At 48.6% G+C, this 15947-nt stretch overlaps 2 protein-coding genes across 2 annotated transcripts in view; one reads left to right on the forward strand and one right to left on the reverse strand.

The window, feature by feature from the left end:
• CRBN (cereblon) overlaps window positions 1-8244 on the forward strand; it is a gene marked incomplete at its 5' end in the record, with an annotated part of 10109 nt that extends 1865 nt beyond the window's left edge. Inside the window, 7 exons of the mRNA XM_009082624.1 lie at window positions 1456-1618; window positions 2583-2645; window positions 3307-3391; window positions 3558-3673; window positions 5872-5936; window positions 6977-7108; window positions 8061-8244. Coding sequence (XP_009080872.1) covers window positions 1456-1618; window positions 2583-2645; window positions 3307-3391; window positions 3558-3673; window positions 5872-5936; window positions 6977-7108; window positions 8061-8244 — 808 coding nt within the window. The remainder of the gene's footprint in view (window positions 1-1455; window positions 1619-2582; window positions 2646-3306; window positions 3392-3557; window positions 3674-5871; window positions 5937-6976; window positions 7109-8060) is intronic.
• A 4246-nt stretch (window positions 8245-12490) lies between these two features.
• On the reverse strand, window positions 12491-15328 carry TRNT1 (tRNA nucleotidyl transferase, CCA-adding, 1; the record flags this gene model as incomplete). The annotated part of the gene is made up of 6 exons (XM_009082625.1): window positions 12491-12739; window positions 13214-13464; window positions 13635-13828; window positions 14031-14157; window positions 14326-14464; window positions 15135-15328. Coding segments are annotated over 6 exons (1154 nt in total), but the record flags the coding sequence as incomplete, so codon positions are not given.
• Window positions 15329-15947: the final 619 nt, after the last annotated feature.

Genomic DNA, 15947 nt, shown 5'->3' on the forward strand with positions numbered 1-15947 from the left:
TGACATCATGCCCAGCACCACGAGCCTGTGTAGTGTCCCTGCCCAGGGGTGCAGGCTCCAGCACTGATCCTGGCAGCATGTGGCAGTTCTTAGCACAATTGCTGGGGGTCCTGTAATCTTTCCTGCCAGGCTTATGAAGTGTTGCTCCAGATCTGGCAATCTGAGGCTAATCACCTGTGTTCTGCTAGTTTTCAGGGTAGATAGATGCCTGGCAGCAGTCAGAGCTCAGCATTTTCATGCTGTGATTGCCTGCAGCATGAGAAGTGAAGAGTACCTGTGCTGCTTCCTGTTTCTGACCTTTGACTCCAAAGCACACACTGCAGATTTTCCAGCTTGGGAAAAGCACTGCTTGGTCACAGGGTGGCAGTGCTTGGACACTGAGCAACAGCAGCTTTGAGAATTCAGTGTCCAGAGCTGCTTAGCAAGGACATTCCTATGACTCTTGGTGTTTCTGATTGCTAATTGCTCATGGCAAAACATCATCTCATAGTTTATTGTCAGTTCAGTGCTGCCCCTGGAATAAAACTGGAAATTGGTCACAACATACACCTCAGTGTTCCAGGATTTCTGGTAAAACGTGAAGTCTGTCCCACCAGACACAGTTCTCAGCAGCCGCAGAGCTCTGTGTGGGAAAGGTGACCTGGTGGTTGGGATATTAAAATCTGATCAGAGCCTATATCCTATTTCTGCTGATTTGGACCTCCAGCTGAGCACATCAGCTTTTATGGTCTGAAGATAACAAACTACATTTCAGCTGAACTGCCTCTCAGAGGGTGTGAGAGGTAACAGGTCACTGGCAGCTTATAGGTAACTCGAGGGCATTTCAGCTGAACTGCCTCTTGGAGGGTGTGAGAGGTAACAGCTCACTGGCAGCTTATAGGTAACTCGAGGAGACAAAACCTCCATCTGTAGTGCTGAGATGCGGAATGTTCTGCTTTGCCACTGCCAGTGTCTGTATTTCTGTCCATCAGATATGTCTGCCCAACAGATGTTTAGTGCTCTGAAATACAGAGTTAGCCTGTTGTATCCCATGGAAAAGGTGATCTTTGTCGATTTCTGCATGCCAAGACAAAGATATATGGAGAACAGCTAATTCTGGTGTTTAAAGGAAACACTGAGGTTGTGTCTGTCTCCAGTTTAAGTAGACCAAAGTCCAGTCAGCACAGGGGCTTTAATGGTGTAGCCAGGGGCCTGAGGCAATCCCTGTGGCAGCACAGTGTGCACTTGGTGTGCTGCAGACACTGTCTGTTCTCTGAGGTAAAGTGACTTACATCAGTTTTACATCAGATTCACAACTTACAGCTTCAGAAATGGGATGGACCGAATTGCTGCTTAAACCCTCTAGTCTGTGTAGTGATGCATCTGTCACACAAGCCCATGGTTTTATGGGCAGTACAACCCATTTTCACCTCTTGCATCCATGTGTCTACCTCATCTTTTCCTTTCTGTTCTCAGAATCCAACAGGCCAAAGTGCAGATCCTTCCTGAGCGGGTGCTGCCCCCAACCATGTCAGCAGTGCAGCTGCAGTCCCTCAGCAGGCGCCACGTGTTTCCCTCCCCCAAACCCACCTCCTGGCAAGACACAGCCATACACCAGTGGTGGCAGAAGTACCAGAAGGTTAGGAGTTAATTGTGTGGATTTGGCTGAGGTTTTTGGGTGGTATTTTGAAAATCAGTATAAAATTCCATCTGTTGATCCATGGAGGAGGAGGCACCACTGGGATGCTGTGTCACAGAAAGTTAAGGGGTTGGGATGGAGCTCAGAGCTCCTCCAGACCCAGCCCCTGCCCTGGGCAGGGACACCTCCCAGCAGAGCAGGTTGCTCAAGGCTCATCCAACCTGGCTGTGAACACTGCCAGGGTTGGGGCAGCCACAGCTTGTGTGTCCAACCTGTGCCAGTTTCCATATGTATTATCATTTCACTCACTGTTGTGGGCAGTGACATAGAAGGGAAGATACCTTAAAATCTTCTGCCTCAGCAGAGACCTTTAAAACTACCTCCATATAGAATCCCAGAAACTCCTCCTTGTCACATGCAGTGAAGTTTTAGATCTGTTTGGTTTTTGTTTTGGAACTCTGTGCCCTCAAACCCAAACAAATAAAGCCCCGAAGTTTTGATCTCAGAGTTCTTGACCAAGTTCATCTGAGCTAATGATTTCGATTAGCTCTCTGAAGCCACTGCAGAGAGTTGGTTAATGAAGCAGATAACACTGCACTGGTGGAAATGTGGTGGTTCAGGGACAGCTGGTGGAGACTCAGCAACAGATGCACTGTCTAATAGCACTTCCATTCTGAACTGTCTGCATTGCAGAGAGATGCTCTTTTGAAAGGCAGAATTGACTGCCACTAATCATCAGAGAGAGGTTCTCTGAGGAAATCCAGGGATTGTCTGGCGCAGAAGCCTTAGCTCAGTGTGTTTGGGAAGGGGTTTGGGAGCTTCACATTGAAGTGCTGGTCCAGATGGTGATAATTCCTTGTATCTTTAAGTAATCAGGTCGTTCTCCTCTTTTACTTGCTCAAACAAGAACTGTCCCTAAAATCTGCTAGTGTGGAAGAGTAAATACGTGTGGTTTTGCTTTCAGAGGAAGTTCCACTGTGCAAGTTTGACATCTTGGCCTCCCTGGCTCTACTCTCTCTACGATGCTGTAAGTTCACCTTATGTGCTACCAAGTAACCTGCAGTTAGTTTTTTAGTTTTAATATCTAACCGTTGGGTAATATAAAAGGTTTAATTTTTTGGCTCATAAGTTACATTTTCCAAGAAGTTCATAGTTTTCGGTGTAGTGTGAAAGGATCAGGGAGGGCTGTGCCCTCTGTGTGGCTGTTCCTCCTGCTGGAGCAGCTGTTTGGGAGGGATCCCAGAGGTTCTGGTTCCTGCTGTGCTGTCTCAGAGCACACACCTGCCCTTCTGTCCTGTGTGCTGCAGGTGAGCATCCTGACCAGAGTGCTGAGTGCTCTTGGTCTGTCTTTCCTGTTGGAGTTTGCTCTTTGAGAGCACACATTTCTTTATAGATGTAAGTGCATGAAGGGATTGGTGTGAGAGGCAGGAGGGTGGTGTTTGTGCAGCTCTGACTCTTGTACGGTGTCCCCTTACTTCTAACTATAGTTTGGTTCATTTTGGCCCATTTCCCACCCTGCTCTGCCCTTAACCTAAAATACACAGCTACAAAATGAGTCTGTAATGATTGTAAGTCTTCAAATCTCCACTTAGGGAAAATAGCTTACTCTGCATTTTGCTTCCCTTTTTCTTTCCCCAAGAACCCAGAAATACCTGTGTATTTAAACTAGGCTTTTCTTCTAACAAAAGGAAACCTTGATGGAAAGAGTCAAGAGGCAACTCCATGAGTGGGATGAAAATCTCAAAGATGAATCTCTTCCATCCAACCCCATAGGTAAGGCCACGTGTTTAGAAGACAGGTCAGCAGTGGGTGAGGTCACGGGCTCGGATTTGGGTGGTTATTGGGGTAATTTCCTGAGCAAGCAAGGCTGAGGCAGTCAGCTCTTTGTGAGTAGGTTTGGTGCCTGTGCTCCCTCCTAACAGAGCTCTCTGGTCCCCAGATTTCTCCTACAGGGTGGCTGCTTGCCTGCCCATTGATGATGGACTGCGCATCCAGCTGCTGAAGATCGGCAGCGCCGTGCAGCGGCTGCGCTGCGAGCTGGACATCATGAACAGGGTGGGTGCTGGCCCCTCACCACACTGCCCTGACACAACACACCAGGCCTCCTGCAGTCTGTAGCGAGTGGGTGGCACCTCCAGCTGCTCCTTCCCGAGGGTGAATCTGGGTGTTGTGGTGTCCTCCTGCCGCTGAGCTCTGGAACGAGCTCTCGGTGCTGGGGATGCCTGGCAGGAAACAGGAAACTGAGACTTCTCCGTGTCAGTGCCTCGCAGCACTTTTTCGGCCAAGAGGTGGTGCTATAAGTTCAGTGTTTGCCTTAGTACCTTAAGAGCCTCATGACCTGTTACTGACTCCACAGCCAAGGGTCATTCTGCCTTGGAAACCTGGGGGGTTTGTAGCACAAGATAAACCTTTGCAGTATTGAGTATAAACCTAAACATTGGACTAAAAGGATTTCTGGCAAAAGACTCGTGGGGCAGCTCTTGTGAGGTTGTTCCAAAGCCTGTCTCCCACTGCTGTGGCCCTGTGGTGCTCTAAATGTTTTACTTTCGTGCAGTAGTCTCTGTAAGAATATATATTTTCTTAATGGTAACAGTGGGTTTGTCTACTGGATCCAGAGCAGAGGAAATTTTGTCTGCCTAAAATGTGCTGCTTTGTTCCTCTTGCCTAAGTTCAGTTTTAAGGGGAAGGTACAGGGAAATGAGACAGGAAACATCTCTTCCAAACTCTGAGAGGAATGGACAGGTTTTTGCCTCAGGCTCTGAGTTTCCTGAGTGAGAAGCTGAAAATATTCTGATGTTCAGGTGCTGCTGAGGGAAAGTTGGTTTTAACCTACACCCCAAAACTCTTTCCTTCATCAACATGTGCCATTTTGGCCTGTAAATGTGTTTGACTGTTCTGCATCTCTGTGAGAATGGTCGGGGCATTAAGGCTTTTTACAGGGTGTCTTAGCAACATCATTTTGGTCTAATCCACCAGTTTTTAACTGAGAGCTCTGGCACAGAGCCTGCACTTTGGGTTGCTTATGAAGGAAGGACTTGGCATGTTTCATTGTGTTCAGGATGTGATTTCTAGTAACATAACTGATGCTTAGACATGGTCCATTTTCCTTTGGTGTCAGTGAGTTGTCTTTGGTATCAGTGAATTATACTGTGTTTTTAATAGCTTTTCCTGCTGTTACCTGTTCCTGTGCTGCTTTCAAGGAAGGCACATGACTCACAGGGACAGCACTGCCGTGAATGCCACTCCAGAGTGCTAATTGGAGTGGAGAGATGGGATAAGTGTTGGCTGAATTGGGTTCTGAGTGCTGTGTGGGCAGTAGGTCACAATCTGTGAGCAGTGGTTTAAAAGAGGAGTGATAGTCAGTGTTAAAGGTGCCTGGCAGGGGAGAGGGGATTAGAGAGACCTGTGTGTGACAAACAGTGACTGTACAGTCAGCAGTGTGCTGGGGTGTGGGCACAGCCTGTGCCACTCAGCACAGGAGCTGAGATGAGCAGCAAGCTCTGCAGCATGCCCAGGGGAGTGCAGCAGTCAGAGCTCAGAGCCACCAGCTGTGGTGTCCCCCAGGCTTTAAGGGGATTCACTCTCACACAGGGACCTGTCCCAGTGATGTCCAGATCCTTTTGGGGTGATTTCACTCTTACAAGTAAGGAGGAGTAAAGCACCTCCTGAAAATTAATAGTGGAGTTCTGCTCAGCTGACTTAAGTGCTTATTTTGTGGGCAGTGTCAGTGATGAATTGTCCATTCTGCTCTGTACAAACTGTAGAAGATGGATTAATCTGTTATAATCTCCGAGAGAAAGATCAATATGTTTTACCTATTTTTTGTGAGGAAATTAAACTCATTGATCTACAGTAACCTCAGATTTTAGAAGGACTTAATGATTGCATTTGTACTCATCTGCCTTTTCTGTGTTGTGTTTTAGAAGAGCAAAGGTTGTTTTATCTAAATTAGCTTTCAGACCTTAGAAGGTTTGACTCATTTATTGCCTTTGTGTCGTCAGATCCAATTCTGTGTGTGGGTTTTTATGTGGGGAAAGAATAGTTTGGTTTGTCTTTTAGCTAACAATTAATGCTTAAGTAAGTAAAATGCATGAAAAGAGAGTTTTCCTTTGATAGAAAGAGAAAACCTAAGTGACTTCTGCTCAGATAAGCAAAATATAATTTGGTACCAAATCTGTTCTGAGGGCAGGGGAGAGACATTTTCATCGTTTGCCTGGAATGAATGAAATTACCTCTTTGTTCTCCTTTCCCAGTGCACATCTCTGTGTTGTAAGCAGTGCCAGGACACAGAAATAACCACCAAGAATGAAATATTCAGGTGAGTTTATTGCTCTGTCTTTGGGGGCTCTGGGTCAGCACAGTGGCACAGTGAAGCAGCTTTGCTGGGGTTGTAGCTGCTGTGTCCTCCACAGCTCCAGTCCAGTGGAAGTATTTACAGGAAGGTCCTTCATACAGCAAAGCAGATTGAGCCTCTCTAGCCAAAGTCAGGAAACCTGAGCATCACCAGTGAAGGTGACAGGAGTCAGTGTTGTGCACACCTTGGGCTGAGGAGTTTGGAATCGGAATGGGAGGCAGAAGACTTTTCATCCTGTTATTGCTCATCAGAGCCCAAGTTTATTGCTCAGCATTTCAGCCTGCCCTGTGTGTGTCAGCAAGCCCCACAGCAGCTGGAATGCAGACTGGGTGGCACAGAGAGGCTCCCGGGATGGTGTATAGGGAATGTGCCTGTTCATGGCACTGGGCACTGTGACCCCTCTTCATTCTGAGTGTTCCTGTCCCTGCAGTGTGTTCCATTCTGTATGTGACCTGGACCATGTCCTCTGTGTTCAGCAGTGACAATCACTGCTTTTTCCACGCAGTTGGTGCTTCTGGCACTCCTGTCACTGCTTGAACCAGCCCAGGCCCTGGGATGGTGTGAAGGTTAGAGCATGTCCTGGTGTAACAAAGGCTCCCCACACTTCATCAGCGTGAGAAGGAGCTGATGTGGTAATTAAAAGCCATTTCTTATCTTCTAATCAAATGATGGACTGCAGCAGCCACAATTCCTCCTGTGTCTGTGTGCTGCACTTGAGCAGGAGGTGAGAAGTTGGTGCAGTGAGTGAACAGTTTTGCTTACTCCTCAGGTTAGGTTTTGCCTCCTTTCCTTGGTGGCTGCTATATAAAAGGAAGGAAGTGATGAGTCTGCCACGTAATTCTCTGCAATGGCAAGATTTGACCAACATTTTGCACTCCCTGTCAGTGTTCAATACTGGAATTAAGGCTGTGTCTGTCCCTGGAGCCTGAAGTGCTGTGCAGAGCAGCTGCTCAGCAGTTTGCCAGTCTCCCTTGCCAGCCCTGACCGAGCTCTGTGTGTTGCAGCCTGTCCCTGTGTGGGCCCATGGCCGCGTACGTCAACCCCCACGGCTACATCCACGAGACGCTGACGGTGTGCAGAGCCTCCAACCTCAGCCTCAGTGGCAGAGCCTCCACCGAGCACAGCTGGTTCCCAGGGTGAGCCTGGAGGGTCACACAGCCCAGGGCTGAGCATGTCTGCAGGGTGTGGGTAGAGCTCTGTCTGAGCTGCAGCCACAGTCGTCGTCCCGCGGCGCTGAGCGTGGAGTGCAGGTGGCAGTCAGAGGAGATGAATTCAGTGCACTGTACTTATTCTATATTTATAGTATTTTTAGGTATTTAAGTAGAATATTTTTAGTAGCATAATGCATTTTATTGTCTCTATTGCAGTATATATAAAACACATACAGTATAATTTATAAATGCAGTGTACATATCCCGTATCACTGTAGTGTATGTGTAGTATATGTACAGTGTATAGTTATTTGTGGCCTCTTACACAGCAGCAGAACTCAGTGCCAGGCTGTAAAGCTTTGCCTCACCACAGCAGGCCTTGCACCAGGGATGCCGTGGCTGGGAGGGTGTGTGGCATTTCTGGCACAGCACACACACTTTTGCACCCTCCTCAAGGAAACCTGTGGCTTCTGATAGATATCTGAGTTAATACTGCTCAGCCTCATGTGTTTTCTCAGCTCTTTGGGAGGGTTTGGAAATACTCGTGTTGTGGCTTGTGTTAAGGAAGAGCTCTGTGGGTGTGGGAATGCAGTTCCTGTTGTCTGGAACAGGGCAAAATCACTCTGATTCCTCTTAAGTAACACCCTGAGAACCATTTTCTGACCCTTCAGGGCCCTCTGTGTTTCCTCACACTGCTGGAACCTCGTGCTAATGAGTAAAAAGCTTCAGTTGCTTCCTCTCTTTGAAGGCAGCCTTGGGGTGAGGAGTTTGAGGAGGTTTCTTCAGGTTCTTTGAGCTCTGCAGGGTTTTAGGTGGGAAATGGGCACTTGAGTCCTGAGGAGGCTTTGCAAATCCACCTTGGGACTTCTGTGCTGAAGGATTTCAGTTGCCTTTTCCTTGTGTGTTAACATCATCCTATTTGGTGTGTGTCTGGTAGGTATGCCTGGACTATAGCCCAGTGCAGGATCTGTGGGAACCACATGGGCTGGAAGTTCACAGCCACCAAGAAGGAGATGTCCCCTCAGAAGTTCTGGGGGTTGACACGTTCTGCCCTCCTGCCCCGGATCCCAGAGGGAGAGGAAGACTCCGGCCACGATCGAACACCACTGCTCTGCCTGTGACCTGCTCACCTGCCTTGGAGGTGCACAGGCCCTTCAAGTGCATCTGCTCAGTTCTGCTTCTGATGCTTCCTTAGACCTCAAAACCCCCAAGAACTCACACCCACCAACCCACGGGAACAAGCAGGAACATCCGGGTGTGGTGCACATCTCTGCACTCCGAGTCCTGACAGTGAGAGCTGAGGTGGCATGGGACAGCAAGAAATGGTGATCCCTGTGGACAGAGACACCCAGGAACCTCTGATCCACCTGGACAGAGATACCAAGAAATGATGATCCATGTGGACAGAGACACCAGAAGTCTCTGATCCACGTGGACAGACTCAAGACTGAACTTCATCCTTCCTAGTGTAATTCCCACACGGAGGAAGAGGATGGGCAGGAACTAAACCGAGGAGAAGCAGAGTCTGATATGCAGTACATGTACATGGTGGTAGATGCCAATTCCTTGCTGCAGAGCCTTTTCCATGACACACAAGTGGTTTTGCTGAGAGTTCCTGTTTCTAACTCTGTGAAGTTCTTCAGGTTTTCTGCTTGTGCTTTCTCAGATATTTGCTGAGTAACCATCAGAGAGAGAACAGGACTGAAGTGTCTGAGTGACACTGAGCTGCTCGTGTCGGTGGCAGGAGGTGCTGCTGCCTTCCAGGATGGAACCCTGTGAAGTTGTTCCTTACAAGTTGTCTGATCTATTTAATCTCTTTGACTTTAGAAGTCTTCGATTTTAAACTGTTTAGAAACAATACACAGGTCAGTCCCAGAGCATAACCAACCTTGCCATGTTCTGCTGAATGTGCTTCAGTTGCTTCTTGGAGTGATTCCTGTGAAGGTTAACTTCCAGCACAGCTGTCTGGGGACCTGGGAGGGACTCTGAAGACACCCAGCCCAGGGGATTTTCCAGTAGTATTTACTGTGACAAGAGGGAGGCAACATCTCTTCAATGCGTTTTCTCTTTTCCCCTTTCAGATCACACAGTAAAATTGTCACCTCACGAAGAGGAGGAGTTCTAAATCAAGCAGAAGTAAAGGCAGATCTTTCTGAGGGGAGGTTGGGTTTGGGGGTGTTTGTGTCTGTGCTCCAGAAATCAGGTGCCAAACTGGGGCAGCTTTTGCCAGTGATTTTTTGGGGATTCTCTCCCCTCAGGTTGCACTTTGGTGATGGAAGCTGGAGCTCTCTGCAGGGTGTTTGGGCACACACACACTTGTTTTCCTGATGAAGTTTTACCATTCACTCTTTAGTTCTTCACTTGCTAATGCAGTGACACAAAACTACAGGAGATTTAAGACATGAGCCAGCAGTTGCCTGTTCCCTGTCAGGTCGCTGCAGGGAGCTGGGTCCAGGGTGTGGTGGTGCCTGCAGCTGGGCAGGCCCCAGGTGTGACCCTGCAGGAAGCTGAGAAGCTGCTGAGGTGTTTGTCACGCTGAGTGTGTAGAAACTAACGATTGTGTAACTCAGGTTTAGCCCTTTGAAGCTTCCTACCTCTGTGCTTCTGTGGCCACTCTCATTCCCTGCACAGGTACCCTGAATTCCTGTTCAATTCTGTGGGCACTGCTCTGACTTGGCAGTGGGCCGTGCAGAGCAATCCTTGGGGTGGAGCTGTGGGCACACACAGGTGAGTGATGGCTCGTTTGCCTGGAGACAGCATTCTGATGATGGTCTGTAATAAGCTCTGGGAGGGCTGAAATGACAAGCACCAGTGTGAGGGGGAGACTGGGAATGTTAGGATAGCCACTGAGGCCGTGCCTGGCTGTGCCTCACCCCTGCACACCCAGCACATCTTGCTTTATTTCCCCCTGCACATCCCTCGTGTCTGTCATTCCTGTGAGCCTCAGTAGGGCTGGGCAAGAAGTTTGAGAGTGTTTCCACCTGTTTGGTGTGGGATGGGGAAAGGGTTTTCCAAATTACTTTCTCAGCTATCACTGAACTTCATAAGGTCTGTGGGTTTTTGGCTGAGTCTTCTGGATTGCCTCAGCTAAAATGGTGTTAGCTAGCAAAGTTTGGATCCAAATTAGGCATATTTGGGGATTGTGTGTGTACAGTCAGATGTAAACTAATACAATCAGGAGTAAACTTAGCACTAATTACTTCCATCGTTGGTGATGCTGTTCCATCTGCCTAACCTGAGTAATCTTTGCCTTGTCGAAGCCTGTGACACTTGCCAGGTTGGACACCAGTGTGGTTTGGTCACTGGTGAGTCCTGCATGGTGAAACCATCCCAGGGCAGCTCTGGGGCTGGCTCAGTGCTGCAGTGGCTTTCATGCTTCTCTCTGCTCTGAAGAGAACACCATTAGGTTGGGATTGTGGAAATGATTACAGATGTGAGAGCTGAGTCCAAGGGAGCCACACTTTATGATGGTTTTACCCCATCGAGTGGTGGATGTGGAGCTTCCTGCAGGGTTGATCTGCCTGCCCTGCTGGCTGCTGCCCCAGGGGGTGTTTGTGCCTCCCTCCTGTGCTGTGGGGCTGGAGTGGGGGGCAGAGGCACAGTGTCCTGCAGGCAGCAGGTTTGGCTGGTCACAGCTCATGGAGCACAGACTGTTTTCAAGCCATCATTGCCACAGCATCAGCACAGTCAGAGCCTGTACTATTGCCAGTGTTCATGTACCTGAGTTCCATCTTGATGAGCAGGTACAACCACAGTTCCTCACTGGGGCTGAAACATGTTCAGATGTTTGGTTTTTAATAATGCTGTTTTTGTCTGTGCTGCACTTCACTTGTTCCTCTCACTGTTTGTCACCTCTAACTGCTCTGTGAAGCTGCTCGAGGGTAGCACAGTCTCTGCTTTAACTCTTCCTCTCTCTGCCTTTTGGGACAACTTTTCTGATGACTCTTGTTGCTTGCAAACATTTGCAAAGAATAAAATCTGATTTGTTTCAAAACTCAGCGGTTTGGCTGATTGTTGGGGTGGGGAAAAGGAATTGCTGGGGGATATGTTGTGTTTTAAGCAGGTTGGCTGCAAAAATCCATGTGAGTGGAAGAGTTTTGCCTCAAAGACTGTTCAGGCTCCACTGGCACAGGCCAGGGAAGGTAAGGAATTACATGGAGAGTGTAGGTTGTCATTCCTATGATCAAAATCCAGTGTTCAATCCTTCATCTCTTGTGTTCACCTGTTTGCTTCAATCCACCTGAGAAATTCTCAGCTTCACTTCCAAGTTGGTTCCTTGTATGAATTTCCCAATATTTCAGAGCACTTAAAACTCCTCCCTGCAAGTGCTGTTTGACCTGACAGCAGCTCTGGGGGGGAGGCTAAGTGTTCACACTTTGCCCCAGAGCTGCAGCCTGTGAGGTCTGCAGAGGAATCTTCAGAGCACAAAACTGCATCCCTTCTCCCCCTCCCACCATTCCAGCAGCTCAACACACTGCACAGAGGCTTCAGTGTAATTACATCATCAAATTAAAAGCCATCATGCTCTTAGATTTGTCTTATTAGCAAACGGCACTTCCCTTGCTGTCCTGGAGTTCCCAGTTACCTCCAGAATGACCCCAGTTACCTCCAGAATGACGGAGGTAAAGAACTGACTCCCTAAGAGAGAAAAATGCAGCTGGAAGTTGTCTGAACGCCCCCAGGCTGCTCTGTGGCAGCACTGCTCTGGTGCTGCCATCTAATGCTGGAAAATGAGATCCGAGCAAAATGAACTCCAAGGGTTTTATTAGTTCCCAAGTTTTGGTAGGAAAATTTCAACATGTGATGCTGACAACACACTTAGAACCCTTCACCAGCTTCCCATGGGTGTAGCTACTCAGGGCTAAGTTACTGAAGAGACAAGAAGTTCCTGATCCTGAAGCTAAGTCACCTTTTCATATGAAATTGATTCTGGAATCCCAGGATCTCTACCAATCCTGGTTTTACATGGTGAGATTGGCTGGGAACTGCTGGAGATAGTATTTCCATCTGTATCCAGCTCTAACCACACAGAGCTCAGTTAAAGCTCATTGCTTCCAGACACTGTCACTGTCCTAGGCACAACAATATTCCATGATTTTATCTCAGGGATAAAAACACCTTTTTTTGGGTGTTTGTTTAGATATAGAAAGTCAGAACAAGAAAAATCCTGAGTGCCCTGAAATCATGGTAAGGTCACTAAATACAACAAGGAGAGGAAGCAAATGTGGCATTTGGCCTGCAACATTTTACATTACACAAAGTGATACCTCTCCTTGCTGCAGTGATGCCTCAGTGACAGGAGCCACTCGGTGAGTGACAATCCTTCCTGGCTCTCAGTCCCACCTGGGCCACTCTCAGCATTCCATTTCATGGCTTCTTCAAGCAGCTCAAGAGTTCCTCTTTGTCCATGTGGTATCCACTCTTCTTCCACTCATCCCTCAGCTGCTGTAAGGCTGCTCCGATTTCTTTGCCGGATGACACCCCCATCTTCCTCAGGTCGTGGCCACTGACGGGGAAAGAAGGGACAGTCCATTCCTGCATCTCTTTCAACAGCTGTTCTTCCCCTTGGTATTTCAGCAGCTCAAAGATCTTGGAGTTTGTGTTGGCTTCCCTAGACTGGGAGCAGAGAGGAAAACAGGATTCAGTATGAAACAGCAGAAAGTGCTGAGCACTGTGTTATTCCCATGACACCTGACGAGGCAGGATCTGGACACGTTGCATCTCTCCTGCCTCACAACTAAAACTCAGCCTGAAGCCCATCTCACCCCATGGCCAGGGACACTTTCCACTAGCCCAGGCTGCTCCGAGCACCTGGTACCAGTAACACAGGTGTTAATTGATCATAAAGGTGTTGTTCCAGGTTTTGTGATGTTACACTGGGAACAATCCAAGTGTGGTTAGTGATTTTTACCAGCACATCCCATCCCTCTGGTGAAATGGTCTCTAAACCCCTGGCAAAAAGCTGCCCAAGGCCAAGAGCCAAACCTGCTGACGAAATGGCTCCGACCTGGCTCTTCCTTTCCACCAGTCACCTCAACTGCAAGTTCAGCTGCCTGTGCAGACCAAACCAAAGCAAAGGAACACACTTACATCCATCAGGAAGTCCTGGTACGGCCTCAGCGGCTCTGGCCCCACAGCTTTGGTTAGCTCCTGCCTGTGCTTCACCAGGAACAGCCCGAGGTTTTTTTCTTCCTTGGAGATCTTCAGCCTCAGGTCAAGGTTTGTCACATCATCCTTGGCTTTGAACAAGGCTGTCAGAACAGTCATTGGTTTGGGACTCAGAGCCTGGATATGTTTAGCGACTCTGGAAAACTCCTCTAAGTTCCCATCAGGTGGTAACCCTAAGGGCACACATGAACAGTGCAAGGGTTAGCAAGAAATGTGGGTGTTAACACAGGAGGAAAATAAAGTCTAATTTATTTCTGAGTAAGCCCAAGTTTTCACTCACTCTGCCATGCTGCAAGTTCTGTTTGCACATGACAGAGGAGCAGGAAACCAATCTCCACCTTACCTATGTACTGGGCAATATCCAGCTCATACATAAGTTGCACCAAGTGATCCACATGATTTCCAAGCAGAATCTTTTTCAGCTCCACCCAAATCCTCTCTCCTGATATCCCAGCCAAGCCTTTGGCATTCTCTTTGATTGCCTGCATTGTACTGGGCTCATGATCTCCAGGTTCCTCTGCAATCCTTCCATAAAACCTGCCAAACAAACCTCTGCTGGTTATTGATGGTTTGTATACATTTGTTAGGCCAAGAACAACTATTCCACTTAGATCATGAAATCATCTAGGCTGGACAGGAAATATGACAACTACAACTCTTTATACATCACTGATCTTTGTTTGCATGTTCTGAAACCTTCTGCGGTTCATGTCTTATCTAACAAGGCAAAACCTCTCACCTGAAGTACCTCAGGATTCTTAAATAATCCTCCTGTATTCTCTCACTTGCCTTCCCTACAAATCTGATTTTCTTGCTTTTCAAGTCTTCATAGCCATTAAAAAAATCATAGAGTGTCCCATCCAAGCCTAGAAAAAGAAGGAAAAGAGAAGAATATGAGTCGATTAAGGTGTTTGACAGAACTCAACACCCTCATGTGACCACACAGAAGACAAACTGATCTGTCAGATCAGCTCAGGGCAGGACAAACAGAATGGAAACAGAATTTACTGGCTTGGTTTGCTGAAAGCACCCACCTAAGAACATGGAGTTGACAGTGAGGTCCCTCCTCTCAGCATCCTTCTGCCAGTCGGTGGTGAACTCCACCTCGGCGTGTCGCCCGTCGGTGACCACGTCGATCCGCAGAGTGGTGATCTCAAAGTTCTGCTCCTGGAGCTGCAAACACACACACAGTTACTTCAACACACAGTGAGAGCAAGGGCCAAGCTCCCTGTGCCTCCAGCCAAGTGTCTGCCTAGAGTTACAGCTCAAGCTGCAGATGTGCAAACCAACAGACCAACGTGAACTCCTAAAAACAACCCTGGGCTGTCTGTTTGCCTTCAGGATCCTCCTGCAGGAGATCAGAGGTTGGACTTGATCTCAGAGGTCTTGTCCAACACGATCGACTGACTGATTGTGTGAAGAGACTGAGAGGCACAGCAAGGTGGGAGCAGCAGGGCCTGGAGCACCCCCAGCTCTCCCAGCCTGACTCAAAGGACGTGGCAGAGCTGTTTGCCCTTGCAGGATACGATTCTGTGATTCTATACTAAAAAAACCTGGGAAATCAGGAGCAGGAAACACTAGGAGAAACTCCCCCACATTCTCCTAAGTGTGGGCACCCTACACTGTCTTTTCTAGTGACGACACAGCAACATTAACGGGTAAAATGAACGAAAACATGGCAATTAATTGACTTACACCATGACTAATGCAAACACTCCGTGCCTCAGAGCAGGGTTCCATTTCAACCCTCTCTGTGACGCTTTAACCCACAAGGAGCACACAAGCCCTTCTCTCCTGGATCCACAGCCAGCCAGAAAAGACCCAGCTCCAGTGCCAAACCAACCCTGGCAGTGATGGTTCCGTGTTTCTCCCCTTTGTTGTTGATCAGGCGAACACCAGCTGAGGTGAACATCTCCTTCATCTCTGCTGGTGTGGCTGTGGTGGCAAAGTCGATGTCCTGCGGGGTCACTCCGCTGAGCAGATCCCTCACGGCACCTCCTGCTATCCTCAGCTCGTAGTTCTTCTTCTCAAACAGCTCTGGAGGGAACACAGAACTGAGCACCGTGAGCCACAACCTGCAGAGGCACAGGTGAGGATCCCAGGGCTGGGGAGACACTCTCAGACCTGCAGCAGGTCCTTCAAAGCATCATGCACACCTCGATAATGAGGGGCTCAGACCAGGATTTTCCCTGCCATTTGCTGTATTTTTTTTCTGATAACCTAAACAGGTTGCTCATCGACGCTGTGATTGATCGTGGGAGCTCTGGGTCACTCTCAACCAGCAGTGCTTGACACGGGAGCAGTGCCTGGTTTATTTGTGGCAGAGCACAGGGAGAACCCAAATTTCTTCAGGAATGATATGGGATCAAAGAACTACAGCCCATGGTGGGAACTGAGCTCTGCCACATCCCTGGGGGAGCTGGGGCTGTTCAGGAGGAGATCCCAGGGGAGAGCCCAAAGGGGAGTCAGAGCCAGGCTGGGGAGGGAATTCCCAAGGGAACAGAGCCAGGCTGGGGAGGGAATTCCCGAGGCTAGGGATCAAGGGCAGGGGAGGGAATTCCCGAGGGAACGGAGGCAGGGCAGGGGCTGGCTGAGAGCTGGCAGAGGGATGGTTCAGGTTGGGATGCTCAGCACTGGGATGTTCCCGGCGGGTCAC

Source organism: Acanthisitta chloris, unplaced genomic scaffold (genome assembly GCF_000695815.1).
Source record: "Acanthisitta chloris isolate BGI_N310 unplaced genomic scaffold, ASM69581v1 scaffold25979, whole genome shotgun sequence".
In the NCBI taxonomy this organism is placed as follows: Eukaryota; Metazoa; Chordata; class Aves; order Passeriformes; family Acanthisittidae; genus Acanthisitta; species Acanthisitta chloris.